This window comes from Astyanax mexicanus, chromosome 22, assembly GCF_023375975.1.
Source record: "Astyanax mexicanus isolate ESR-SI-001 chromosome 22, AstMex3_surface, whole genome shotgun sequence".
Classification (NCBI taxonomy): domain Eukaryota; kingdom Metazoa; phylum Chordata; class Actinopteri; order Characiformes; family Acestrorhamphidae; genus Astyanax; species Astyanax mexicanus.
This window is the reverse complement of record NC_064429.1, coordinates 36,417,472-36,444,596: the sequence shown is the minus strand read 5'-3', so window position 1 is coordinate 36,444,596 and position 27,125 is coordinate 36,417,472. Positions and strand designations below refer to the sequence as shown.

At 38.0% G+C, this 27,125-nt stretch overlaps 1 protein-coding gene and 1 long non-coding RNA gene across 5 annotated transcripts in view; one reads left to right on the top strand and one right to left on the bottom strand.

Annotated features, from left to right (window-relative positions):
- LOC125786950 (uncharacterized) overlaps positions 1–27,125 on the top strand; it is a 227,710-nt gene that overhangs the window by 176,437 nt on the left and 24,148 nt on the right. The gene's annotated exons all lie outside the window — the stretch shown is intronic.
- Positions 12,219–26,107, bottom strand: tia1l (cytotoxic granule-associated RNA binding protein 1, like). 4 transcript variants are annotated; one of them, XM_015602802.3, is made up of 11 exons: positions 25,920–26,107; positions 23,823–23,919; positions 22,818–22,916; positions 19,782–19,836; positions 18,912–18,999; positions 18,569–18,644; positions 17,400–17,508; positions 17,139–17,234; positions 16,354–16,438; positions 16,055–16,202; positions 12,219–15,313 (listed from the first exon to the last, which is right to left on the bottom strand). In XM_015602802.3, the coding sequence occupies exons 1-11, from the start codon at positions 25,946–25,948 to the stop codon at positions 15,164–15,166; spliced, it is 1,032 nt and encodes a 343-aa protein (XP_015458288.1). In that variant the 5' UTR covers positions 25,949–26,107; the 3' UTR covers positions 12,219–15,163. The 4 variants fall into 4 exon arrangements, with proteins under 4 accessions (XP_015458288.1, XP_007228841.1, XP_007228842.1 ...); XM_007228779.4 differs by having other exon boundaries at positions 17,139–17,237; positions 25,920–26,106; XM_007228780.4 differs by having other exon boundaries at positions 16,067–16,202; positions 17,139–17,237; positions 25,920–26,105.

Here is a 27,125-nt window from a genome sequence, read left to right as displayed (position 1 = left end):
GGGTGAGAGATAGTGTAAAGTGTGTGCGCATGTGTGTGTGTGTGTGTGTGTCTCAATAGAGTGTGTTGAAAGCTGCCTGTCTGTTCCTTCTTTTCTTTCTCTCGCTCTGTTTCATCTTTTCATCACTGATATTATCTCTGCCTGTCTGTGTGGTATGATGTGTTCGCACACACACACACACACACACATATACACACACACACACACACATTGACATACTGATAAATGAATAATGCTTGCCAAGAGAAGTCGACTGTAAAGGAACGTACACATTCGAACATATTGTGTGTGTGTGTGTGTGTCAGTGGCTTTTCCTGCTAAACACACACAAACCTCGAGTATATAATCGCAATAATACACTCGAGGTTGGTGCTATATTGTGTAATATTGGCACTGCTGTGCTGCGGTCGTAGGCATGTACTCGTGTACTATTGCTTAATCGCTTTGTTTATGAAGCTCCTTTCTTTGAGCTTAACCTGATTAAATAATTAAGTAATAATACACAAGATTATACCACAGTTTCATTAGCGCTGTTTATTGAAAGATTTTTAAGAGTTAAAGAGGAGGAGAAAATAGGATCTGTTTGGTTATAAAAACTCTGCCAGTTAAAATAGTTCCATTGCTGCTCTTTTTGTTTGTAGTAGCTGTGCTGTTTGGCTTGTAAGCGCTGCTGCGTCGTTGCTAGGTTACCTGTATGTGGCGGAGTAATGCATACATGGAGAGCTTTGGATACAGTGCATTACCGGCTGATAATGGCACTCACAGAACTCATACAGCACCTCTCAGCCAACCAATCACATACAATGCAGGGTTGGAACTAACTGTTATAAAATTGATTTTAATTTAAATTAAATATTCTTCAGTCCTTATAAGTTTTAAATGCTCAACTGCACTAAAAATTAGGGTATTTAATAAAAAAAAACTCAATGTATTGCAGAGTGAAAATTAAGGTTGATTCACTGAATAATTCATACTAGACACTTAATAATAATTCATAGTGGTAGCACTGCAGACTCTTACTAAACCCTTTTATTAATCTTCTGAGAACTCTCCTCAGTTCAGGATCATGCTGAGTAATGCTGAATAAGGGAGCTTTAAGGACACCAGGGGGCGCTCTGACACTCTTCACGCATCCCACACTTCACCTCACACACTCACCCGGCCTGTGCCAGTACGTGTGTGTGTGTGTGTGTGTGTGTGTGTATGGGAAAAGCACACACCGATGCTGCCTGTTGATAGCTTAGTTTGATTGACAGGAGGGAGCGGCAGAAGCCCTGAGGATGTGTCACACACTGCTTGTATTAACATGTGAGATCACACACACACACACACACACACACACACACACACACACACACACACAGCTTCACCTCTGACCTGCTTTTTCTGCCCTCATGCTTTAGTTACTGTAACTCAATCTGTTCACAGTGTGTGTATATATATGTGTGTGTAAATGTGTGTGTGTGTGTGTGTGTGTGTGAGTGTGTGTTTTCATGGGAGATTCAGAAGCATGTATCTCCCCCTCCCTCCCTCCTTCTCTTCCTCTCTTTCCTCGTTGTGTGTGTGTGTGTGTGTGTGTGTAATACAGAGTGACATGTGTAAGCGGGTGCTGTCAGATGTAGAAACAGCAGTCTGAGTGGCACCCGCTCTGAGGAGCGAGGACAGGCACACACACACACACACACACGCACACACACACACACACACACACACACACTCCTTGACTTACTTACGCGCATACAAATACAAGCCCTTTCATTTAAAAGACCCAGAGGCCTCACTAGCCCAGTTATACAGTTATAGCACAGCTATATGCTAATACAGCTCTGTATAAAAATAAGATTTCACTTAAAAATGATGAGTTTCTTTGATTTTACCAAATTAAAAACCTCTGGAATATAATCAAGAGGAAGATGGATGATCACAAACCATCAAACCACCAAACTGAACTGCTTGAATTTTTGCACCAGGAGTAAAGCAGCATAAAGTTATCCAAAAGCAGTGTGTAAGACTGGTGGAGGAGAACATGATGCCAAGATGCATGAAAAAACTGTGATTAAAAACAGGGTTATTTCAGCAAATATTGATTTCTGAACTCTTAAAACTTACTTTATGAATATGAATTAGTTTTTTTCTTTGCATTATTTGAGGTCTGAAAGCTCTGCATCTTTTTTGTTATTTCAGTCATTTCTCATTTTCTGTAAATAAATGCTCTAAATGAGATTTTTTTATTTGGAATTTTATATGGGAGAAATGTTTTCTGTAGTTTATAAAATAAAACAACAATGTTCATTTTACTCAAACATAAACCTATAAATAGCTAAATCAGAGAAACTGATTCAGAAAATGAAGGGATCTCTTATATTTTTCCAGAGCTGTATATATAAGTATTTAAACCCTAGTATCTATACTTCTATCTACAGCACATATGTGGTGAGTTTTGTCGTAGTAATTTTTGTGCATGAGAGATCAAAGGCAAGGCGTGTGTCTCACGCCCAATACGTGAGACTTGAGAGCCCTGTAGTAAGGTAGCAAGAATGATGCTAATAGCAATGCTAACAGTGCAATAGTAAATATAGTATACGGGCCCAAACTACTGCCACTCTGGTACAATATAGTGTGTGTGTGTGCGCTCAGAGAATTGTGTTTAATGTTGTCATCATCACCCACCCTACTGTCATCTCTCTCTCTCTCTCTTTTCAAGTCTTCCTTTTATCTCTCTCCAGCTCGCCTCTCTCTGTCTTTTGGCATCACTTCACTCCTCCACTCTCTCTCTCTCTTTCTTTCTTTCCCTCTCTTTCTCTCTCTCTCGCTCTCCGTCTCTCTCTCTCCCTTTCTCTCTCTCCCTCTCTCTCTCTCTGTCCCTCTCTCTTTCTCCCTCTCTCTCTCTCGGTTGTAAAGCTGTCAGTGGTTGATGGGTGGTGGGCTGAGAGTGAGGGGGAACTCAGGAGATTTTCCTCTCTCTCTCTCTCTCTCTTTCTTTCTCTCTCTCTTTTCTTTCAGAACGATAAACTCCATAAACACACACTGCCTGCCAGCTCACACTCACACACTCCGAGATGAGGTGATGATGGTAGTGCACACACACACACACACACACACACACACACATTTACTTTAAGGGTGTAACAGTCCTTACCCGCTGCCCTACAAAAACACTCTTAGAGTTTACTACCATTTTTGGGTAGTGTACCTCCTGGTGAGAGACAGGTAATATATCATCATTACACCCACATACTGTATAAAGCTTTATTACATTATATATATAGGTGTGTACTCTGTCTCTCTCTCTCTCTCTCTCTCTCTTTTTCTCTCTTTCTGTCTCTCACTATCAGTCTCTCTCTCTGTCTCTCTCTCTAATTATCCTGTAGTGCAGAAAGATGATTGACGGTGTGGCCCACTTGTCAAAGCTCATCTTTCTACACTGCTGACAGACACTGACATATCTATTAGTCACACACACACACACACACACACACACACACACACAAACTAAAAAATCTAAAGAGCACCACACTGATGTTTTTAAAAGTGGAAGAACATGCTGTATAAGCTGATTTAGAGCTGTATTTTTTGTGTTTTGTAGATGAGTTTATGTAAACCATCTCTGTTCTGATCAGTTCACGTACTGCTGTCTCAAGACTTTTGGCATGTTAGTGTATGTAAAAAAAAAAAAAATCCTCTAGCATGCTAACACCGGGTTAGCGTAGTCAGCTAAGCTCAGCCACTGGCATTGCTAACACGCTGTTAGTAGCATAAGCTAAGACCGATTACTGGCACTGCTAATGCTGCGTAAGCATCACTGGATGAGCCTGGTCACTGGTGTTGCTAATGCTATGATGCTAATGCTGCATTAGCAACATTGGATGAGCCTGCTAGTCTGGCACTGTTAATGCAGTGTTGCCAATGCACCATTTCTAATGCAGCGTTAGCAACATTGTTTACTGGTGTTGCTAATGTGATGTTGCTAATGAAATGTTGCTAATGTGATGTTGCTAATGAAATGTTGCTAATGTGATGTTGCTAATGTGATGTTGCTAATGAAATGTTGCTAATGTGATGTTGCTAATGTGATGTTGCTAATAGGATGTTGCTAATGTGATGTTGCTAATAGGATGTTGCTAATGTGACACTGCTAATGCAATGTTAGAGACATTGGATGAGCCTATTCGCCGCCATGTTAACACCATGTTATCAATGTTCATTAAAACACACAGTTCCCTGTTTAGCGTTTAGTGTTAACTGGCTAGCTAGCATGCTCTACTCTGTGCACTTCCTATTCACTTAGACTTGGGCATGGTATGAGGTAAGGTAAGCGCTATCTGTGCCCGAACACAGAAGAAGATGAGGTCAGTGATGCGATGCTTCTGTAAACAAACATGCCGGTGTTGTGCCGAATTCAGCACCCCTACCAGGAAAAGCATCCCCTCTCGGTAGCTGTCACTATGTATGTAACCGTGACTGAGACAATCGTGACTTTTTTAACAAGTAAGTTAAAGTGGATTATCTCTACACTTTGATTAAGAAGACGCGCTTACGAGAGAGGGTGCTTTGCATGGCAGGGGTGCTGAATGTGGCACAACAACAACACCAGCAAGCCCACCAAGCAGTAAGTAATGATGTAAGTGTTCTTGGGCATGGATTGTTTACTGGCTAGCTAGCATACTCTGTTCCATGCATTTCCTGGTCCTGATAAAGCAAACTCACAAATATATGCAGAAACTGTAGCTGGGCTAATGAGAGCGACACAGAACTGTACGACACGCCCTCAGTAACCAGTGCAGGGGAAAAACAGCGTATATAATCTGGGTTCTGCTGGTGGGCGGGTTCTGCGTATGAAACTCGGATGAATAAAGACGTTACAGTAGAATTTAGAAGCAGATTTAGAGTCTGGCTCCTGAACTGGACGCAGCACAGCTAAGCGCTGTGTTTCTGTGTGAGGCTGGGCGTCTAAACAGATACGGGGGACAGTTAATCAGCTCAGAGGCTCAGAAAGTGCTGAGGTGGGGTCTTAATCCGAGAGAGAAGAGCGGGACGGGGGACTCTCCGGTTCAGAGAGGCTTTAGGGGCGTCCAGCAGGCGGTACCGGCCAAAGCATTTAATCTGCAGATAGTCCGACGCCTGGCGGGATAAATCCGTAAAGTCATCAGACGGGGGAGTGAACACACACTGAGGGGCTCAGCTCTCAAAAACACTCTCTCACTCGCCTTTACTCACTCTTTTAACACTTTATTTTCCAACAAATACAAAACTACAGTTCCTAGGTGCCAAATGCTGGAACCAACACAGCAAAAAACATCTTTTGCCCAGCATTTATGGACCAAACTAAGTTAATATATAGTGTATATAGCTTTAAATATAGACTGTATATAGCTAGACAGAGCATCGTCTCTTAAAAGTGAAGCCACCACAGGTCGGGCGCCCCCTGCTGTTCGGCTACAGAAAGCTGTGTAACTCCACCCATCCCCATAGGTTTCAATGGCAAAACAGAACAACTTTCAATCACGTTTTTTTCTAATATCAGTAATTCTACCTCCATTATTTAAATGCAACAGCTAGTGTAACCTCTGCTTATATTGTCAAATTTTTATATCCCCACAGAATTCGCTTTTAAAACTTTATTCAGCTCTATTCAAAAAAGGTGTGGTTATGGTAAAAGGGCTGGTTATGGGCGGGACCAATAACAGACCGTCAGCTCCGCTCTGCCCCGCTCTGCAGCCTGTGACCGCGAGGCAGCCCTCAGGGGTGGGGTTATTTAAATGAGTAGGCGGTCTCTCCACAGCCTTTCTCTACTGCGCAGACTCTGGTCTCTGAATCGCCAAAATGGAGGAAGATTTTGGCTTCATTTTCATTGAATGAATGGGAACGGCGACACGGCGTCCATCTTTATATACAGTCTATGGCTTTAAATAACAAATGTACTTAGTATTAGATTAGGGAACACAACCTGGGCACGGTTACCCCCATAGCACGGTTTGTTTGACTAGTGTGAACGCTCCGAACTGAAACATGGTGGTGCTGTGCCGAATTCAGCACCCCCGCCAGGAAAAGCACCCCCTCTCAGGAGTGCGCACTATATGGCTATGTATGTATCCATGACTGAAACAACCATGACTGTAGGCGCATATTTCTAAGTAAGTTAAAGCAGATTATCTCCACTTTTATCAAGATGACACGCTCCAGAGAGAGGGTGCTTTGCATGGCAGGGGTGCTAAATACAGCACAGCTAAAAACACTAAGGTTATATAGCCTTGTATTATGTTTATATAGATTTGCATTCATGTTTTATAACCTTGAAATTAATTAATTAATTATAACCTCAAATTAAAAAGATCTATTATCTTGTATTTATGTTATATAGCCTTGTATTAAATGTAGCTGTAGCTACATGTACATGTAGGTTTGTAATAAAAGTTTGGTATTAGATGTATATAACCTTGTATTGACGTTATATAGCCTTTAATTTAAGTTATAGAGCCTTGGATTAAAGTAATATAGTCAAACACAATGTATGACTATTCAAGTGGTGTGTGTGTTTGTGTGTGTGTGTGTGTGTGTGTGTGATGTGTGTGTGTGTGTGTGGTTAGGTGGAGTGTGTGCAGGTGATGTGAATGAAGTGGGCAGGGTTGAGTGTGTGATCGTCATATAATGAAATTAGTGTGATACGACCCCCCCCAAACACACACACACACACACACACACACACACCCTCTCTCATTAGACAGCGTGTCTTAATTATAGATTAATTGGATCATTAGCTGAGAGCTGCTGCCGGCGACCACACTGAACCCGTCAAGGTTAATCACTGTAACAGGTTCATTCTGCGGGTCTACACCCACACATACACACACACACATGCAGAAACACACACACACACACTAACACACACATGCAGAAACACACACACTAACACACACACACGTGTACACTCATAAATCAAATCTGATCAGTGTTTCGTTCAGAGAGTTATGATTATTAAAATACTTGGAGTGACAGAAAAATACGATGAAAAAAATTAAATAACAGACAGACAGATGGATGGATGGATGGATGGATGAACAGACAGATTGGTGGTAAAATAGACAGAAAGATGGATGGACAAACAGACGGTTGAATAGATTGAACAGAGCTCTGCAGACAGAAGGGTGGATGGATGGGAGGACAGATAGATTGATAAATAGAATAAAAGTCAGAGGGATGGATGGATGATGTTTGAAAAATGGATAGATGGATGAATGAATAGACAGACAGATTGGTGATGGAAGATGGATGGACAAACAGACGGATAAATAGATTGGACAGACAGATTTGCAGGCAGATAGTTAGAGAGAACGATGGATGGATAAATGGATGGACAGATAGATAGATGGATAAATGGAATAAAAGTCAGACAGAGGGATGGATGATGGAAAGATGGATGGAAAGATGAATGGATGATTGAATGGACGCACAGACAGGCAGAAGGACAGACAGACGGGTGAATGGATGAATGGGTGGACAGAAATAAAAGACAGAAAGAGGGATGAACAGACAAAAAGACAGATAGAGATATGCAAGGATAAAGTGGACAGATTGATGGATAAACAGGTGGATGAATAAATTGGACAGACAGATTTGATAGATAGAGAAAGAGAGAGAGAAAGTTGGATGGATGGATGGATGGATGGATGGATGGATGGACAAAAAGACACACCGAAGAACAGACAGACAGACAGATGAGTGGATGGGTGGGCAGGCAGATAGATGGATAAATGAAATAAACGTCAGAGGGATTGGATGATGGATGGAGAAACATACAGGCAGAAGGAGAGACAGACTGGTGGATGGATGAATGGCAGACAGGAATAAAAGACAGAAGGATGGACAGACAAAAACACATACAGATATGAAAGAAGGACGTAGAAAAGATACATAGATATTTCAGTTAAAACAGAAAAATAGATGGATGGATGGGGAGCTAAACAGACAGATGGAGAGACAGATAAATAGACAAGCAAATGTCAGGCAGACAGACACAAAAACTGACAGATGAATAGATGGATGGATGGAAAAACAGGTAGATAGATGGACAAACAGACAGTATAGATGGATGACTGAATGGATGGAAGAAAGAACTGCAGGATGGATAGGCAGAAAGACAGATGGATAAATGGATAAATAGATGTATAGCTTGAAGAAAGAACTAATAGACAGACAGATGGACAGAGAGAGAGAGAGAGAGAGAGACAGATGGACAGAAGTGTTTATACGCTGTGGTGAGTTGTAAGTTGGATGTGAGAACAGAACATAGAGGATCATTCTTTTGTCAGTGTGTGTGTGTGTGTGTGTGAGTGATGCGGATGCTGTAGAGATTAAGGGAGGACAGGATGGACTCTTTATCCTGCATGGTCGGCTCATCTTCACCCACACAGCTGAACACACACACACACACACACACAGAAGAAAACCCTGAGACAGTCTCTGTGTTTATGCTGGTAGAGTGAGGCTGGGGAGCAGCACCCATTCATCACTGTGTCAATCCAGCCCTCTATTTCACACACACACACACACACACACACACACACACACACACACACACACACACACATTGTATTTCTTTGGCTTCAATCCAACACCATTATATTGACCAACGGTGGGAGTAAAATAACATTAAAGAAAGGAAAAACCTAAAGAAAAATGCAGAAAATAGTATTAATATTATTATTATAAGAATAATTATGATTTATTTTATTGTTTTTTATTATTAATTCGTTAGTGCTGTTTTATATACTTTTACATGTATTATTTATTTCCCAGCATATAATAAGACTTCATTTAGACAGTGTGTGTGTGTGTGTGTGTGTGTGTGTGTGTGTGTTAAGTCTCTGTCAATTATTTTCAGGTCTGTTATTTAATCACGGATTAATGGCGCCATCTAGTGATAGAAGAAGGTATGACGCTATAGAAACACATAAACTACAGAAATACAAATAACTATATTTATATATATTTTACGGTTTGTTTCAGTGTGAAGTTTAGCTTATTTAGTATTTTTCCTACATAGTAAATAATAAATAGTGAATTGATCTATCATACTATGAAGGAACAGATAAGGAATCATTTAGGTGCTCTTACCTGCGGAGATGTTAACAGAGAAAACTCTTGCTCTTCCTTTCCTGGCTCAGTCCTGATACGTGCCAGTTTCATCATTGTAAACTCTTTGATGGTCTTTACAGTGACTGCACTTGAGGATCTACTTTGAAGAATCTAAAATATAAGAAATATTCTGGTTTAACACTTTTACGGGTTCAGTGTTAGTACGAGTACTAAACATAATGAAAAAAGGAAGCTTATACCCCAACAATTAGCACTGAAGCTATGAGGCCAAAGTAGCAATAATTATAATGGAAGCTTATACCCCAACAATTAGCACTGAAGCTACAAGGCTAATATAGCAATAAATATAATGGAAACTTATACCCCAACAATTAGGCCTGAAGCTAAACAATAACACAGCTAGCCAATTAGCACTGAAGCTAGGAGGGTAATATAGATATTATACAATGAAAGCTTATACCTCAACAATTAGCACTGAAGCTAAACAATAAAAGCTAGCCATTTAGCTCTAAGGCAAACCAATAAAAGCTAGCCATTTAGCACTGAATCTACAAGGCTAAATAAGCTAATACATAATGGAAGCCACACTAAAAATATAGCTATTACATAATGGAAGCTTATACCCTAAAAATTAGCACTGAAGCTAAAGGATAACACAGCTAGCCGATTAGCACTGAAGCTAGGATCATGTAGCAACTTAAAAAGGGTTAAACAAACCAAAATACTCTGTGAAGCATTCAGGTGTTCTTACCTGGGGAGCTTTTAACAGAGAAAACTCTTGCTCTTCCTTTCCTGGGGTGGTCCTGATGAGTGCCAGTTCCATCATTATAATGTTTTTGATGGTCTTTGCAGTCACTGCACTTAAGAATACTTTCAAAGTTTTGGAATTCTTCTTTTTCGTATTGTCTGACCTTAATTTTTCCTTAAAGTAATTGTATTCTTAATTTAGTTGAGCATTCTCATAATATGGATTAAAACATTACTATTATTATACCTGTAACTCTACCTCTTCAATACTTTACAACTGATGCTCTCAAACACATTAAGAGACAAGAAATTCAAGTAATTAACTCTTGATGAGTTCAGCACAGCTGTTAACTGAAAGCCTGAATTCCTCTCTCTCACTCTACCTCATAAAACTGACTGAGAAAATTTAGCAGAGATGTTCAAAACTGATCATCTAAACATCAGGAGCTACTTTTGAAGAATGTAAAATATAAAACATTCTGGTTTGTTTAACACTTTGTTTAGTAAATAATTACACATGATCATAGTTTGGTATTAATTTAGTTTTGTATTAATCTACAATGTAGAAGATTTTGAAATTAGAAATTATAAACACTGAACCAAATTTATGGTACGAATACTGAATATAACAAGTAATGTAAGCTTATACTCCAACAACTAGCACTGAAGCTACATTGATAACGTAGCTAGCCAATTGGCACTGAAGCTAAGAGGCTAATATTGCTAATATATAATGGATGCCATCCCCCCAATAATTAGCATTGAAGCTACAACGATAACATACATACCCAGTAAGCACTGAAGCTAATAGGCTAATATAGCTATTACATAATGTATGCTTATACCCCAACAATTAGCACTGAAGCTAATAGGCTAATATAGCTATTACAGAATGTATGCTTATACCAACAATTAGCAACGAAGCTATGAGGCTAAATATAATGGAAGCTTATACCTCAACAATTAGCACTTAAGATATGATGCTAATTTAGCTTAAATATAATAGAAGCTCTCAACAATTAGCACTGAAGCTACAACTATAGCAAAGATAGCCATTAGGAGCTAAGAGTCTACTATAGATTTGACATAATAGCTTAGACACCAACAATTAACACTGAAGCTACAAGGCTAATGTAGCTAATACACAATGTAAGCTTTTACCTTAACAATTAGCACTGAAGCTAAGAGGCTAATACAGCTATTACCTCAACAATTAGCTCTGAAGCTACAAGGCTAATGTAGCTAATACACAATGTAAGCTTTTACCTCAACAATTAGCACTGAAGTTAAGAGGCTAATATGGATATTACATAATGTAGGCTTATACCCCAACAATTAGCACTGAAGCTAAGAGGGTAACATGGCTATTATATAATGTAGGCTTATACCCGAACAATTAGCATTAAAGCTATATAGCTAATACACAATGCAAGCATATACCCCTACAATTAGCACTGAAGCTAAACGGTAACACAGCTAGCCAATTAGCACTGAGGCTAGGGGGCTAATATACCTATTAAATTATTTATGCTTAGCACTGAAGCTACAAGGCTAAATACAAAAGCTAATACATAATGGAAGTCACACTAAAAATATAGCTATTACATAAAGGAAGCTTATACCCTAATAATTAGCACTGAAGCTAAACAATAACACAGATAGCCAATTAGCACTGTAGCTAGGAGGCTAATATAGCGATTATATTATGTAAGCTTATAACTCAACAGCACTTAGCACTGAAGCTACAACGATAACATAGCTAGCCATAAGGCTAATGTTACCAGAAATTAGCATTCAGTATAGGTTAACTAACAATACACTTATACACCACCTTAAATTTTATTCACTGAAATTAGGGATTTAAAAAGGTGAAATACTTTTGGAACTGTAGTGTATAATGACAGCTACCACAGATAATACGATAAATTACCCCTGAAATTACTAAAGGCTCTAATCTAGCTAACAAATAATGGAAGCTAATGCCGTTAGCACTGGCGTTATGATGCTAATATAGCTTACATGTAATAGAAACATATTTTCCACAACAATATATGCTATTTATTACCTCAAATTATTAGTAAAAATAGTAAATAATACTGTAATAATGTAGGTACACACTATACTATAAATAAGGCTCCACTTCATTAAAACCTACAATAAAAGCCGGTTAAATTCTTAAGATCCAGGAATTTAGAAGAGAGCGTAAATGATCAGGTGTCCCAATACTTTTGTGCATATTGTGTATTATTTACTTAAATCAAAAAGAGACAAAGGGTTGGTATTTGGTATCATAATAATGTCAAATATCATTATCTTCCCAACAGGCAAGTCTCTTTAATCTGATGTTGTCTATAAAATAAAGACACTAACACGTGTTTTACTCATCAGTCTTGGAATACTGGAACAGTATTTTAATGGTTATCATTAATGGCTATCAAGTTATTTACACATGGAATCCAAAAAAAAGAGAAAAGAACAAAAAAATAAAGAAAAGAAAATAACGAATTTTCAAAAAAGGGTCCCTCCAAAGAGGCCTAGGAGAAAATGGAATGAGACAGGACCAAAAAAAGAAAAAAAAGAAAAGAAAAGAATCTCAAACTCAGGAATCGAGATGAACGACAGTACATTTCTTCAGCTTTTTACAAAATACAAATTCAAAACGTTATAGAAAGCAGACTGTCTGATTCATTAGTCCAAAACTACAAGTCTGAACTGAGTGGCAAGTCAAAAAAAAAATCAAAATCAAAATCAAAAACATTCAACTATTATATTTCAAAAAAAAAAGAAGGGGAGGAAGTACAGAAAAGAAAAAGAAAGGTTTCTCGCTCGGGGATCGAAGCTGTATTATGCTTTTGGGAGGGCGGAAAGAGACAGTGGTGAATAACGACCAGCAGAGGGGGAGTGGGATGATGGACCGAAACCCAGAACAGGGGTCTGATACGATCTTTAAAAAAAGAAAGGGAAAAAAAGAAGAGAAATAAAAGAAAAGAAAAAGCTCAAATGCACGGCTATGTGGCACTATGGGTGCATCCCAATTGCGTTAAAATTACTAATACTTACAAATTTGAGTATAAAGTGTGTTGAAGTTCTTAAACCTGGTCATTAAAACCAGATTTTAGCTTTGCGTAGTCGGCAGGATTTTAGGGTGAATATATCCAAATATACTTGATACATACTCAGACAATACTGCGATTATTAACTATTATCCCACAATGCAATGCAAAATGAGATTTTTTTTTTCATTAAATTTAACTATTAATATTAGTACATGCACTCTATACATTATAGTATAGTATTAGCATATAGTACGCAATTGGGACGCGGCCTATTTCTGAAGTCTTTTTAAACTGTACTGAACCCGGACTGAGCTGTGTAGGGAGCATCTTATTAATCTCCCACTACTTTTCAAACAAGTGCACTCAAAACATTAAGCACATTAAGAGCACTCGAGATCGATCTTCACTAATCTTCGTAACTAATTTTTTTAACGGATCTTCGCTGCCATGCCTACCATCTTCGTCTTTGGCTTATAAAGGAATCAAAAAACAAACAAAGTGACGAGCTTGTTCGTAGACGGGAAAAGCTGGAGATTTACTTGCTGTTAGCTACACACTGCCTTGTGCATCCTAATTCTGGTTGCGCACACCTTTAGAAATGAGTGAAATACACCTGCAAAGTGCACTGTGCGCTTGCAAAAGCGCTAGGGGGCATTGCAGAACTCAATGTGAAGGAAAGAAGTTTTAAAGAAAGCTATGCATTTCTAAGGTAAGTTACGATGTACGTTCACAATGTTCACAGCCAGCTGTTTAAGCAAACGCGTGGCCAAACAGCAAGTACATCTGCATCCTAAAAGAAAGGAAACAGACTAAACAGTAATACGCCAGACATCAAAATTCAATGCAAAAAAACCCTTAACAAAAAAAATGCTTAAAATTGCGTATGTAAATAATAAATCATACTAAACTCGACTCATAGGGTCTCCCGCATGTCATTAAGAGCAGAAAGAGTGAAACGTCGACATAGCGCTCAAAGATTGCCCATGCAATTTACAGGATGGTAAACAAATCCCAATTTACAAGCCTCAACAAATAATAGTAATAGTAGTAATAGTAATTCACACCCCAATTTTACACAGAATTACAAAAATATCTTTACATAGAACTGAGAGAGAGAGAGAGAGAGAGAGAATGCACTCGTTTCATCATAGCCTAATTTAATCTCAGAAAAAAACATGATTCTTCTTAATAACAATAAAAAAACAGGATGAAGTTTAAACATCAGAGCTTAAAATAAGCCTCGTAATAATCGTATATAACCACATCATGAAAAACAAGAAGTCAATAGTCATCGTCGTCGTGGTCAACCAGTTTGGAGAAATAGAATAAAAAAAAAAAAAAACAATAATTAGGGGAAAATAAATTACGGGAAAAAAAAAGTGTTGTAACATGTTTTGTTTTTATATGAATTTTATTAAAAGCTGGAGAAGAAGAAGAAGAAAAAAATTAAGAACAATCTGTTACTTCACGAGAAGCTGTGGTAACTTCAAGACTTCAAGTACATGTCAAGGCCACTGATGAAGCCTCCTCCGGGTCGGGAGAAGAATTCTCGTAACTTTCAGCATGGAGATAAAAAATGCTCCTGACTACTGAGACTGCTGAGAGAGGGTGCCGGAAACCTTACTGGTGCGAATAAAAGAAAGAAATATCCATATCCGTTTTATCCATATTCATCAAATAGTATTCAAGTTGCACTGAGTCCTTTGCGAACATAAAGGGTCGAGGAAAGAATAGAAGAAGAAAAGAACGAAAAGAAACCAAACAAAAAAAACAAAAACCTGAGGGGCTTTTTACATGAAGACAGTCCTCCTGATTGGGATAAACGACTGGGAAGGAAGCGTTTCCAATATTTAGTCCATTGTGAAAGGGAGGGCATGGGGGGGCAAAGACATCAAAAAAAAAAAAAAAAAAAGACCATTTTTAAAAAATCTGTCCATAGAACTGTTGAGGAGAGGGGTAAAGGATATAAGAAAGGAGGAATGGGGAGGTGGGAAGGAAGAAAGGAAGAAAGAAAAACGAAAAGTGGGGGATTTGGGTGGAGTTGGTTGGTTGGGTGGAGGGTAATGGGAGGAAAAGGGGGGGTGGGGGCAGCAAGGGCAGGTTAATGATCCAAATATATTGTACACTGGTTAAATGGAGTCCTTTCACACCCTCTCCTCACCGGCGTGATGGTACGTCCTGCTGGGAATTGAAATTTGCCGCAGTTGGAGCAGGAGTAGCGCCCGAGCCGAAGGAGGAGGTGGAGGAGGGGGCCCTTGTCGTACTTACTTGTAGCCCTGCTGGTTCCAGGCCTGGCCGTAGACTCCATAAGTGGGCATTTGCCAGCCATTGGGCACATACTGGCCCATCTGCTGCCCGTTGCCGTAAGATTGGCCCCATTGGCCGTACGGCTGGGCGGCATAGCCTGGGTTACTCTGGAAAAGAAGAGCGAGTGAGTACAGTGAGTACCGTATTTTCACTCTATAAGGAACTACAGATTTGAAGACACATTTAAAGAGACACTGTAAGGAACTTCTAATTCTGTAAGTCTTGCTGCTGGTGGTGGGGTAGCTAACTAAGTTAAGTAAAGATAAGCCAAGTAAACAAAACTGTAATCTACACAGTTTATTTACAGTAAGATTACATTCCCAAAATTTTCCAGCACAAAGGCGGGAGCATTAGCGTAAGTGGCTAACCTAGCAGTTAGCCACTAATGCCGCCTGACAGCGATACACAGAGGAACCCTGATACATATCACCTTCTGGTGCTGGCTGCTATGCTATGTGGAGTCTATGTATATATATGTCTATGTCATTATCAGTACAGTGATGGCGGCGCTCGGAGCTGAAGCTTCTTCTGCACTTTTTAAGTTATTAATGCCTCGTTTAAATGTCAGGGCGCTCCAGATTTTACCAAGGAGGTGTGGAGCTACTTTGAGCTGGATAACAGTGTAAAAAGTGATTTATCAGGGTAAATTATGCCCCGAGTCGACAGTCGTAAAGAGTGCTGGGCAAAAAGCACAAAATTGCTGGATTTCAGAAAGCTGCTGGAGAGCAGAGGTGTGCTGTTCAACAAAGGTAAGTACTCTTTATCTAGTTTTACTACAAAAAAAGTCAATTCTACACCACATTTCTCTTTTAAAATATGAAGATCTGATAGGTAGTAGTGAGGTTTACATTTGCTTGTACCTGGGGCATGGGCATCTGCTGCATGGCCCTCATATCCGCGGTTTCCTTCCCCCAGTAGCACTTCACTGTGTGGCCCTCGATGCACGTCCCATTCACAGACACGATGGCATGAGCCGCACCCTCGTGGGAGTCGAACCTGACGACACAGGACAAATTCTGATTATAATCTTATACACATTTCTAATGACTTAAGGTGTGCACTGTTAAAATAAAGTTCCTAGAAGAAATCTTAAGGCTTCTTTGACACTTAAGAGGGCAACTTTAACCATTAAAGATTAACAACTCACCTCACAAAGGAGTATCCTTTATCTGGGAAAACCCTGATCTCCATGATCTGGCCGAATGGAGAGAAGGTCTGTCTCATCAGCTGATCTGGAGGTTAAAATAAAAAAAGAGAAAGGGTCAAAAGGTGAGGAGTCTATTGCATAGACTGCGTAACATCTACAACACCAGTAAATCCAGACTATGAAGGAACACATAAGGAATCATTAGTAAATTAAAAGTGTTAAACAAAACAAAATACTCTGAGTATTTAGGTGCTCTTATCTATGGAGCTGTTAACTTGTGTTTTTTGAAGCTGGTAACTCTGACTAACTCTTATCTTGTACAACAGAGGAAACTATTGCTCTTCCTTTCTTGGGACAGGCCTGATGAGTGCCAGTTTCACCATCAAAACAGACGTTTTTTTTTTTTTTTTGGGACAACACTTGAGGATACTTTAAAAATTCCTAAAATTCGTCTTATTGGATTAACTGAGTAACTCAGAGCTATTTACTGTATACCAACTTTACAACTGATGCTCTCAAACTTTACATTAAGAGACAAGAAATTCAAGTTTAATTAACTCTTGATGAGTTCAGCACAGCTGTTAACTGAAAGCCTGAATTCCAGGTGATTCTACCTCATAAAACTGACTGAGAAAATCCAGCAGAGATGTTTGAAAACTGATCATCTAAACAAGAGGTGCTACTTTGAAAAATGTAAAATATAAAACGTTTTCTGGTTTGTTTGACACTTTTATGTGTATTAACTAACTGCATATGTTTTTCCATATGCAGAAAGCACTACGAACCTGTGAGACCAGAGGTGACGCCTCCACAGTACACTGTGCAGTTACTGGGGCTGGACTGGCTCAGAACCTCCTCGTAGGAGAGATGCTTGGTGTTGCCTGCTTAAAAAGTTTAAAAAAGAAAGTAGAACAGTACAAAGAGAAGGAGGGAGGAAAAACCCACAACAGTAGTTAATATTAATAAGTTCAGCACCAAAACAATATATATAATATAGAAATAAACATAAAAACAGTCATATTAAACATTCTCTACAGCAGACTCACTCTCATAGTTGGATTTGGGTGCAGGTGGTTTCCTGGTGGCCCAGTTGGTTCTGATCTGCCGTCCTCCAAGCCACTGGCCATTCATCTGCTGAATAGCATTCTCTGCATCCTATCAGAAGTGGATTAGAATAATGAGGGTTTGTGCACGTTTTAAAAAAATTCCATGATTTTTTCATGACTTTGAGGTAATCAAGGCAAATTTTCATGGCCGTATGATTTTTAAAACATCAGTGCAGACAATAAAACTAAAAATTAACTAAAAAATATTTAAAAAACTGATTTCAGTAGGTATAAAATGAACCTTTAATAATAAAATGTGTCAGATCCTTAGAGCTCTATTGTTTAGGGCTAAATTACTGAATTAACTCTAATTCAATGTATTTGTGGCTCAAAATAGATTTTCTCCATCGATAAACTGAAACTTTTCCAAATCTTTCTGGGTATTTTTATTTTTCCAGAACTTATCCAGGCCTGGAAATTCCTATTTTAAAATTCCATGACTTTTACAGGTTTTTGATGACCGTATGAACCCTGAATAATTAATCAGTTAAAGTTAAAACAGGGAAACAAGAGTCAAATTTATGGGCTACAGGTGTGGTTAAAACAAAACTAGTTAATTACACTCTGAAAACTGTGCAGGCTTTGGAGAGACTCCTACAGGACACTTTTAGCTCTTTTCCACCAAATGTTTTTGAACTAGTTCTGTTTGGGCTTAAAAGAACTGTTGTGATTCTCTGCAAACCAGCCTGTGTTTCCATCAGTTTTAGAGAAAGTGGTCATAAACACCCTTTTGAATCCTGCACCTCACAAATAACCAAAAGTATGGAGAAAAACATAAATCTAAAACTAATAAAAAGCATAATTAAATCTAAAACTAGCAAACCAATTAAAAAGTTTAATGGTAATTAAAGTGAAAACTAAATAAAATTAAACTATAATAAAAAAATCTATACTATTATAACTTTGGTAGGGTGTTTTTTCTGTATATTTATGTATACAAGTCTTATAATCTCTAAAACACAGAGGAATGCCTTGCATTAATGTATCAGAGGTTCTCTCTGAAGGGGTGTGTAAATGTAAAAAATGTGTAACTTAAGGCTTTTTTCTTTCACAAAAAAAAAAAACTTTAAATGACACTGCCCAGTTCTGAATGGTGCACTACCACTTACCCATTTGTTAATGAAGGAGATAAATCCATATCCTTTGGACTTCCCGGTAGCCAGATCTTTCACCACACGAGCATCGCTAAAAAATGTAAACATAGTATATCAGCAATAAATGAAGCACAAGCAAGAAATAAATTCAAATTCTTAAAATTCAGATTGTTAAAGCTTTGATTCACAAAATTTGTAATCAGGTGCAACAATGATGTCTGGATTTGATTGTTTCTTTAGTAAAGCAAAAACAAAATTATATACGAAATCCCTACAGTGTAAGCACTGGCTTTAAACCAGCATGCTGTTAACACGATCTAACACAGCGTTACGTGAACTACAGAACATCTTAACTTACGAAATTTTCCCAAAGGGAGCAAAGGCAGCTTTGACGTCATCTGTGGAGATTTCTGGACTCAGGTCACCAACGAAGACATGGAAGTGATCTGATAGGAAGAGAAAATGAATACAGTTACATATTAACCATGCATTTCCCCCCCCCTCAAACACTCTCTGATCAATAAATAAATAAATAAATAAAATATATATCGTTCACCATATTCAAAAATGTTGGCAATATTAGAACTTCCATTGCTCTCTGTAACACTGTACTATACTTTTACTTTCAGTACATTTTATAATAAAGTAATACTTAAGGTAAAAAAAAAAATACTGAGTATTTAAGTACTTACACTCAAGTACAGAGCTTAACACTTCTACTCAAGTCTCTTGTTAATTCGTTACTTGTATTTAAGATAAAGTAATTCTTTATTAATCCCACAATGCAGAAATGTACAATGTTTCAGCAGTACAGAGGAAAGGACAGAGAAACAGGTCAAGAAAAAATATAAACAAATAATGATGAATCGATATATACAAAAAACAATTACAGGAAATATATAAAAAAAATACTTTAAAAGAAAAAGATATATAGTAAAGAAAAAATAGATACATCTAGTGCATAGAGATATGATTATGGTAGGGTGGACCAGTATTATTGCACAAAGAGTAACGGTGAATAAATATCAAATAAAAAGGTGAGAAAAATATTGCACGTTAAACATATTGCACTAATGGTGATAAGGATCACAGTACATGTTCTACTCAAAGCGGGATCTTAAAAAAACTTTAAACATGTCTTAATTTGCTTTCTACCACTGATTTAAGTTCTTTATGAATTGGAAAGGGTGTTTTTTTAAATAATAGAAATGAAACAGTAGATACTCACTGCTTGTGTCTTTCTTCTGGCTGCTTGGCATCGAAGCCCAGTTGACTTTCATGTCCTGAGAAAAACACAGACAATACAACAAAACCATGAGATACAAAAAAACTCAACACCACAGAAAAAAAAAGTCTCCAACTTACTGAGGGGGACAATAATCTGAGTCTCCAAACGTGTAAAAAAAAAAAAAAGAATAACACTGATGTATCATTAAAAAAATTAAAAGTCCAGGCGATCAAAAAATATAATATAAAGGAAAAAGAACTGCAAATATTGCTACGGAGTAAAAATGTCCAAATAGAGACTTACAACAACAGAGCGACACTATCAACTTGTATTACTCCTCAAACGGTCCTTCATTACCTGTTGAGAATAAAATATTTACACTGAAATCTTTCAAGCTGATTTTTTTCTTTTTTAGGAAGAAGGCCTGGTGTGGGTGCAGATGGTACAGGATGAGGACATGAAGATGACATTAATAATGTATAAATTAACAATGGAAAGATCCATTGAGAGTCTTTTCCTACTGAACAATACACTTATGGATGAGGCGAAAAACCTCACTGGACGAGGTGTAACCTCGAGTTAACCTCACTGGATGAGGTGTAACCTCGAGTTAACCTCACTGGACGAGGTGTAACCTCTAGTTAACCTCACTGGACGAGGTGTAACCTCTAGTTAACCTCACTGGACGAGGTGTAACCCACACTGGACGAGGTGTAACCTCTAGTTAACCTCACTGGACGAGGTGTAACCTCTAGTTAACCTCACGGTACGAGGTGTAACCTCTAGTTAACCTCACTGGATGAGATGTAACCCTCACTGGATGAGGTGTAACCCTCACTGGACGAGGTGAAACCTCTAGTTAACCTCACTGGATGAGGTGTAACCTCTAGTTAACCTCACTGGATGAGGTGTAACCCTCACTGGATGAGGCGAAACCTCTAGTTAACCTCACTGGATGAGGTGTAACCTCTACTTAACCTCACTGGATGAGGTATAACCTCTAGTTAACCTCACTGGATGAGGTGAAACCTCTAGTTAACCTCACTGGATGAGGTGAAACCTCTAGTTAACCTCACTGGATGAGGTATAACCTCTAGTTAACCTCACTGGATGAGGTGTAACCCACACTAGATGAGGTGTAAACCTCACTGGACGAGGTGAAACCTCTAGTTAACCTCACTGGACGAGGTGTAACCTCTAGTTAACCTCACTGGACGAGGTGTAACCTCTAGTTAACCTCACTGGACGAGGTGTAACCTCTAGTTAACCTCACTGGACGAGGTGTAACCTCTAGTTAACCTCACTGGACGAGGTGTAACCTCTAGTTAACCCTCACTGGACGAGGTGTAACCTCGAGTTAACCCTCACTGTACGAGGCGTAACCTCGAGTTAACCTCACTGGATGAGGTGTAACCCTCACTGGACGAGGTGAAACCTCTAGTTAACCTCACTGGATGAGGTGTAACCTCGAGTTAACCTCACTGGATGAGATGTAACCCTCACTGGACGAGGTGTAACCTCTAGTTAACCTCACTGGATGAGGTGAAACCTCTAGTTAACCTCACTGGATGAGGTGAAACCTCTAGTTAACCTCACTGGATGAGGTATAACCTCTAGTTAACCTCACTGGATGAGGTGTAACCCACACTAGATGAGGTGTAAACCTCACTGGACGAGGTGTAACCTCTAGTTAACCCTCACTGGACGAGGCGTAACCTCGAGTTAACCTCACTGGATGAGGTGTAACCCTTCAAAAGCTAAGCAGCTTCACTAAGCTTAGATGTTTCTATGAATTGTGTGTTTGCTGCTGCTCTAGTTAGCAATACTGGACCTAAATAATATTCGGAGGGAAAATTGCAGTGACCCGCTGTGTTTTCCTTTTTTTTATGATTTGCGTCACAATTCTTTTCATGCCAGCTGTATAAAAACAGTGTTTTTCAAAATACGCTCTAAACAAACAGAAGTGCAAATTTCAAGGACTCTTATCAGCAGGGACCTGCTGCAGGCTGTTCAGGGTTAAAAAAAAAAAAAAAAAAAATCAAGCGTATAGTGTGACCTTGATCTGTTTGTGCCAAATCCTGAAGAGTGCACTTAATGATAAAGGTTGCTGTATTTCCTCAAACCTTATATTATTCATTATGATAACCACTTTATAACCACAGTTAGACAAGCATAACAAAAAAATAAAGTAAAGATAAAGAATTGCTAGTAGTTTGTCTCCTTAAATGGTGAAAGACAGCAGAGGCTGCAGTATTTAAGGTGGAACAATTAAAAATAAAATCAAATAAAAGCTAATTCAACTCTCCATCACAAAGGAAGTAAGTTATGATTAATAATTAATTGCTGCATCACCTGCGCCTTTTCTGAAGCCCTAAAGTTAACTAGTTAATCAGCAGCAGTTAGGTTGCTGAGCTTCACTGCTCTAACACTATATCTAAAACAGGAGACGACTTAAAAATTAAGTTTTTGATTTTACCAAATTGAAAACCTCTGGAATATAATCAAGAGGAAGATGGATGATCACAAACCATCAAACCACCAAACTGAACTGCTTGAATTTTTACACCAGGAGTAAAGCAGCATAAAGTTATCCAAAAGCAGTGTGTAAGACTGGTGGAGGAGAACATGATGACAAGATGCATAAAAATTGTGATTAAAAACCAGGGTTATTCCACCACTCATTTTCTGCAATAAAATGTTCTAAATGAGAATATTTTTATTTGGAATTTGGGAGAAATGTTGTCTGTAGTTTATAGAATAAAACAACAATGTTCATTTTACTCAAACATAAACCTATAAATAGCTAAATCAGAGAAACTGATTCAGAAACTATTTTTTTCCCCATCACTATATATTGGGTTCTTAAAGAGTTTTTGAAGAATTACAATAGAAAACAGGGGGTAGGGCACACAAGGTAAACGGGATTGGGCCTAAAGTTAACTGCTCATCACTTACCTTAGTGTCATTAACTCTGGCACTACCAACAGTAAAAACACTCATTTATGTATTAATAAAGCTAATATTGAGCTCAGTTACCTTTCCTAAGATCTTCCTCCCGTTCATGGCACCGAGCGCAGCGGCAGCGTGCATATGCTCGTAGAACTCCACGAAGCAGTACGGGTCATTTCCTGCCGTCTGGAAGAAAGAGAAAGACAGTACTAATGTAAAAACTGCTTTAGCATAAGGAAGAAGACATGTTGGGTCCTTTTGGGATGGATTTCTGCACAGTTGGTTTGCTTTTTGGATTCACCTGCATAAACACACCTGATTCATCAACTCGCCTGTTAATTGAGAGGTTGTATTTATGGGATTAGTGCATTTAAACACAACTGAAACTAATAACAAAAGAAATAACTTAATCCATAAATACAATTATTTTAGTGCTGTAGATACTGGATGCCTACATTTACTCTAAAATCAATAAATTATCTACCCATCAATACTCTATTTTTAAACACTCACATTTACCAGTTGATGCGCCTTGACTTCACAGGGTTCATACACTTTTTAACGAATACAGTTCCATGATTTTTTCATGACTTCATGTCTTTAAGGCACATTTTCATGACCATATGATTTTTAGATAGTAGGCCTAAAAATAAATGACACCCAATCTATAATAATAAAATAAAACTTTTCCAGGCCTGGAATATTTTTTTAATTTCTTCATTTTTCCAGGTTTTTTATGACGTACAAACCACGCTTTATGAATTAGGGCTGGGTCAATAAAAAGAAAAGCCGAGTTGAGTGCTGGGTGTGAATCATTATGTGTAAGAAGTGTTCTTAAGTGTCTAGAAATGCACTGTACTCTGTGTTTGCAGTTTTAAATCTACATTTAAACTTCTGTGTTAAGGTTTAAAGACAGCATTAGCGGTTCTGTTAAGAGAACGGAACTCAATAGACTGGCCTTGACTCCACCCCCCCTATGCTAGAGCCCACTTCTGTGCTAGAACTGGGCAATATAATGAAACTTTTATCATATTTACCACAGTTTTCTTAACAATAAACTAAAGTATTAACACCCTGTGCAGAGATACTCACATCGATGATCATTTTGCAGCTCTTGCACGGGCCAATCTGGGTGAAAACTTGCAAGATAAGAGCCTCCGTCACGTCCCGGGAGAGGTTCCCCACGTACCTGAGGAGGAGAAAAAGAAAGAACAATAGAGGAGTTATCATACAAATAATTTATTTCAAAACAGTGATTTGGCCGAAGTTAAACAAAATAAACTATTTGGCAAATAATGAAAAGTTTTTGTTGGAGGTTTTAAGAGCCTGACTTCATTTTTGTCTTGATTTAAACACCAACAAAACACAGTAAGAAGTGATTTTTGCATGAATATTTAGTGCATCCCTAATATAAAGGAATAAACTGACATCACATATCAATTAAACACATACACTGAATATATTTTAAATAACTGTAAATAGACTTTAAATAATTTTGCACTAAACATATATTTTGCTGTAACCATTTATTTTGTTATAAAATTACACCAAGTAAACTCAGCCCAAAATGATCTCCAGATGTTCCTAATCATTACTAGTGATGTTTAGCTAAAAATACAAGAGATTTTCAGACATAAATGATCTAATTTTTCTTTTTGCCTTTTCCCTCCACTTTGCATTATATTTAGAGTTCCTGCTATTTAAAACATCACAACAGATTTTTTTTCTTTTTTTAGATACATTTCTAAAGATCAGAACTGTGTGTGCTTTTAAAATAGTTAATTATACTCATTCATATTTTTTAACAAAGGATGAGCTTTCTAAAAAAAAACGTAATATGAACTCTACAGCCAGTGTAGGATGGAAAACTTTTCAATATGCTTAAGAAAACTGTCATTACATTATAAAATTGAATTATTTTTCTGGTATTTCACTTAAACTAAAAAAATGCATTCTGCACCTTTCAATTGTGATAGTTTTAAAAGCTAATTTGCACATAAATTTGCCCTTTTGAGGGTCACCCTTCTGCAGAAAAATGACCTATACAAGTTTATTCTGGAATTAAGTTGATGTAAAACACATGACAAGCTCCATAGCAAAGGCAATTACAATATTTCTTAATACAGGACAGCAAAATAAAGTAAAACAGATTTAAAATTATTTACATTATGAAACATAATATAAATGCAGCCCTAATCTTAACCACCCCAAACTATACCTGAACTTCATTTCTGCCACGTTTTCACAAATGAATCATGATTGAAGCCATAATTTATGTGGGAATGGCGATTTAACGCTTTAAATCGCTTTTTAAAAAACGCTTTAAAAACGTTACAGGCACGGGAGCTTTATTAGTGTATATTTACGTTAGATTTATTTAAAACAAAAAGTGTTTATACACGAAAATTGACATTTTTTGCGTCACACGCGACTCAACAGCTTCAAATGTAGTTAGATAGTTACCCATCAGAGCTAGTCTAGCAGAAAGTGAAACTAGAGAACTAACAAAGCGTGCAAATACTCGAGCAGACCCCAATTAACTAACACTAACTCAGCTAATGCTAAAAACCGATTAAATTGATTAATCAGGTTGTTTAAGAGTTGAAACGACTAATAACTGAAACTGATTCATTTCGGAAGCTCAAACAAGGCCGGCGAGTCCAGCTCAGTTTTAGCTTCAGTTTAAGATTTAATTCGGCATTTTATCCTGCTCTGATTTGACTTATAATCCATTAAAAATGTTTTTAATGAAGTCAAATGTTTGTTTTATAAGCTAAGTGTGATTTAAAGACAGTTTAAGCTCGGATTTCTCCAAATCGCGCTGATTCGATTCGATTTGAGTCGAGTTTAGGCGCTTTGAGCAGCCTCCTGGCTAGCCTAGTTATTAAAATTCCGTTAAATTGACGCTTCTAATCTATTTTAATACAGGAAAGCAGCCGATTATCCATTTTAATCGCGATTTATTTTCACTTTGGCGCGATTATTCAGCCCGATTGTACCCGAATTCGAGTTTTACGGCTTTATCTGCCGCATGATGCTAAGCTAAAGGCTATGCTAAGCTAAGCTAACTGTGGCCACGGTGGCCTAGCCTAGCCGTGGTTAGCTTAGCCGTTAGCATAGCATGGCGCTGCTGTTCTCCTGCAGCGCGCGGAGCGGCCCGCGCGAGCGGACGGGCTCGCGGGTACTCACAGGGTCTTGGGCTGGTCGTCGTCCATCATGCTGCGGGCTGAGAGCGCGGGAGCGGCGGGGAATCGGCGGGGGTTCTGCGGGTCCGGGCGGGTTGATCTACCGGCTCCGAGTCTTTTGTGCTAAAGAGAGAAAACGCCAGAATAACTTCCTCTAACCTTACTGGAGATACGTAGCCGCGTGACGTCGCGAGCCAGGCCGGCCAGCCAATCATATGCGCCACAGACTCCGGAGCGGCACGCCGATATCGGTGTACCGGCGAATCCTGCACCCCTCCGTTTTCCTGCCTGTCGCGATCTGATTGGCTGAAGCCAACGATTTCCTTTTGTCTTTTGTACATGTAATTTTTGTAATTAATTAATTAATTCATTCATTCGTTATTATTTTTTTTTTTATAAAAAGCTAATTTTAAAAAATCATTGCACCAGAAGTAAAGCAGCATAAAGTTATCCAAAAGCAGTGTGTAAGACTGGTGGAGGAGAACATGATGCCAAGATGCATGAAAAAAACTGTGATTAAAAACTATGATTATTCCACCAAATATTGATTTCTGAACTCTTAAAACTTTATGAATTTGATTTTTTGCATTATTTGAGGTCTGAAAGCTCTGCACATTTTCTGTTATTTCAGCCTTTTCTCATTTTCTGCAAATAAATGCTCTAAATGACATTTAGATTTGGTGAAATTATATTTTTATTTGGATTTGGGGAGAAATGTTGTCTGCATGTTATAGAATAAAACAACCATGTTCAAAAGTCAAAACCACTAATTGGTAAAGTAACAAAGGTAAAAATTAAGTAAAAATGTTTACACGTGAAATACTATAAATAAATATGATTGTGCATAAAAGGAAAAGAAATCAAATGGAAGAGAATATGTCGCTCTTTAATGACAATATTTTGTATTTTTCTTACTAAAATATTGTTTTTTTTTATTATTTTTTGCCTTTGGGTCTAGAGCATACAGTTAGACCACATTTGTTAGGGGAATAAGGCTAATAATGCAGTAGTAGTTATTATTTACCTGAAGTAAAATCTAAAATATGTAATGTAAATGTCAAAAATCATGCCGTATAGTGTTAATATACATTTTTATTATATAAGTCAGATTACTATATACTATTTTTGAGATATTGATATTTTAAAAATGTACAATACAGTATGACTTTGGACCTCTAAAAATAACTATTTAATACCACACATGGGTTTA

What these genes read in the sequence shown, in the direction of transcription:
- tia1l (XM_007228779.4), bottom strand. Translation starts at nt 25,948, where the DNA reads ATGATGGACGACGACCAGCCCAAGACCCT. An exon ending in GGAGGAAGATCTTAGGAAAG is followed by an intron (nt 19,837 to 22,817) that starts GTAACTGAGCTC and finishes TGTTTTTCTCAG; the next exon opens with GACATGAAAGTCAACTGGGC. An exon ending in TCTCCTTCATTAACAAATGG is followed by an intron (nt 17,509 to 18,568) that starts GTAAGTGGTAGT and finishes CACTTCTGATAG; the next exon opens with GATGCAGAGAATGCTATTCA.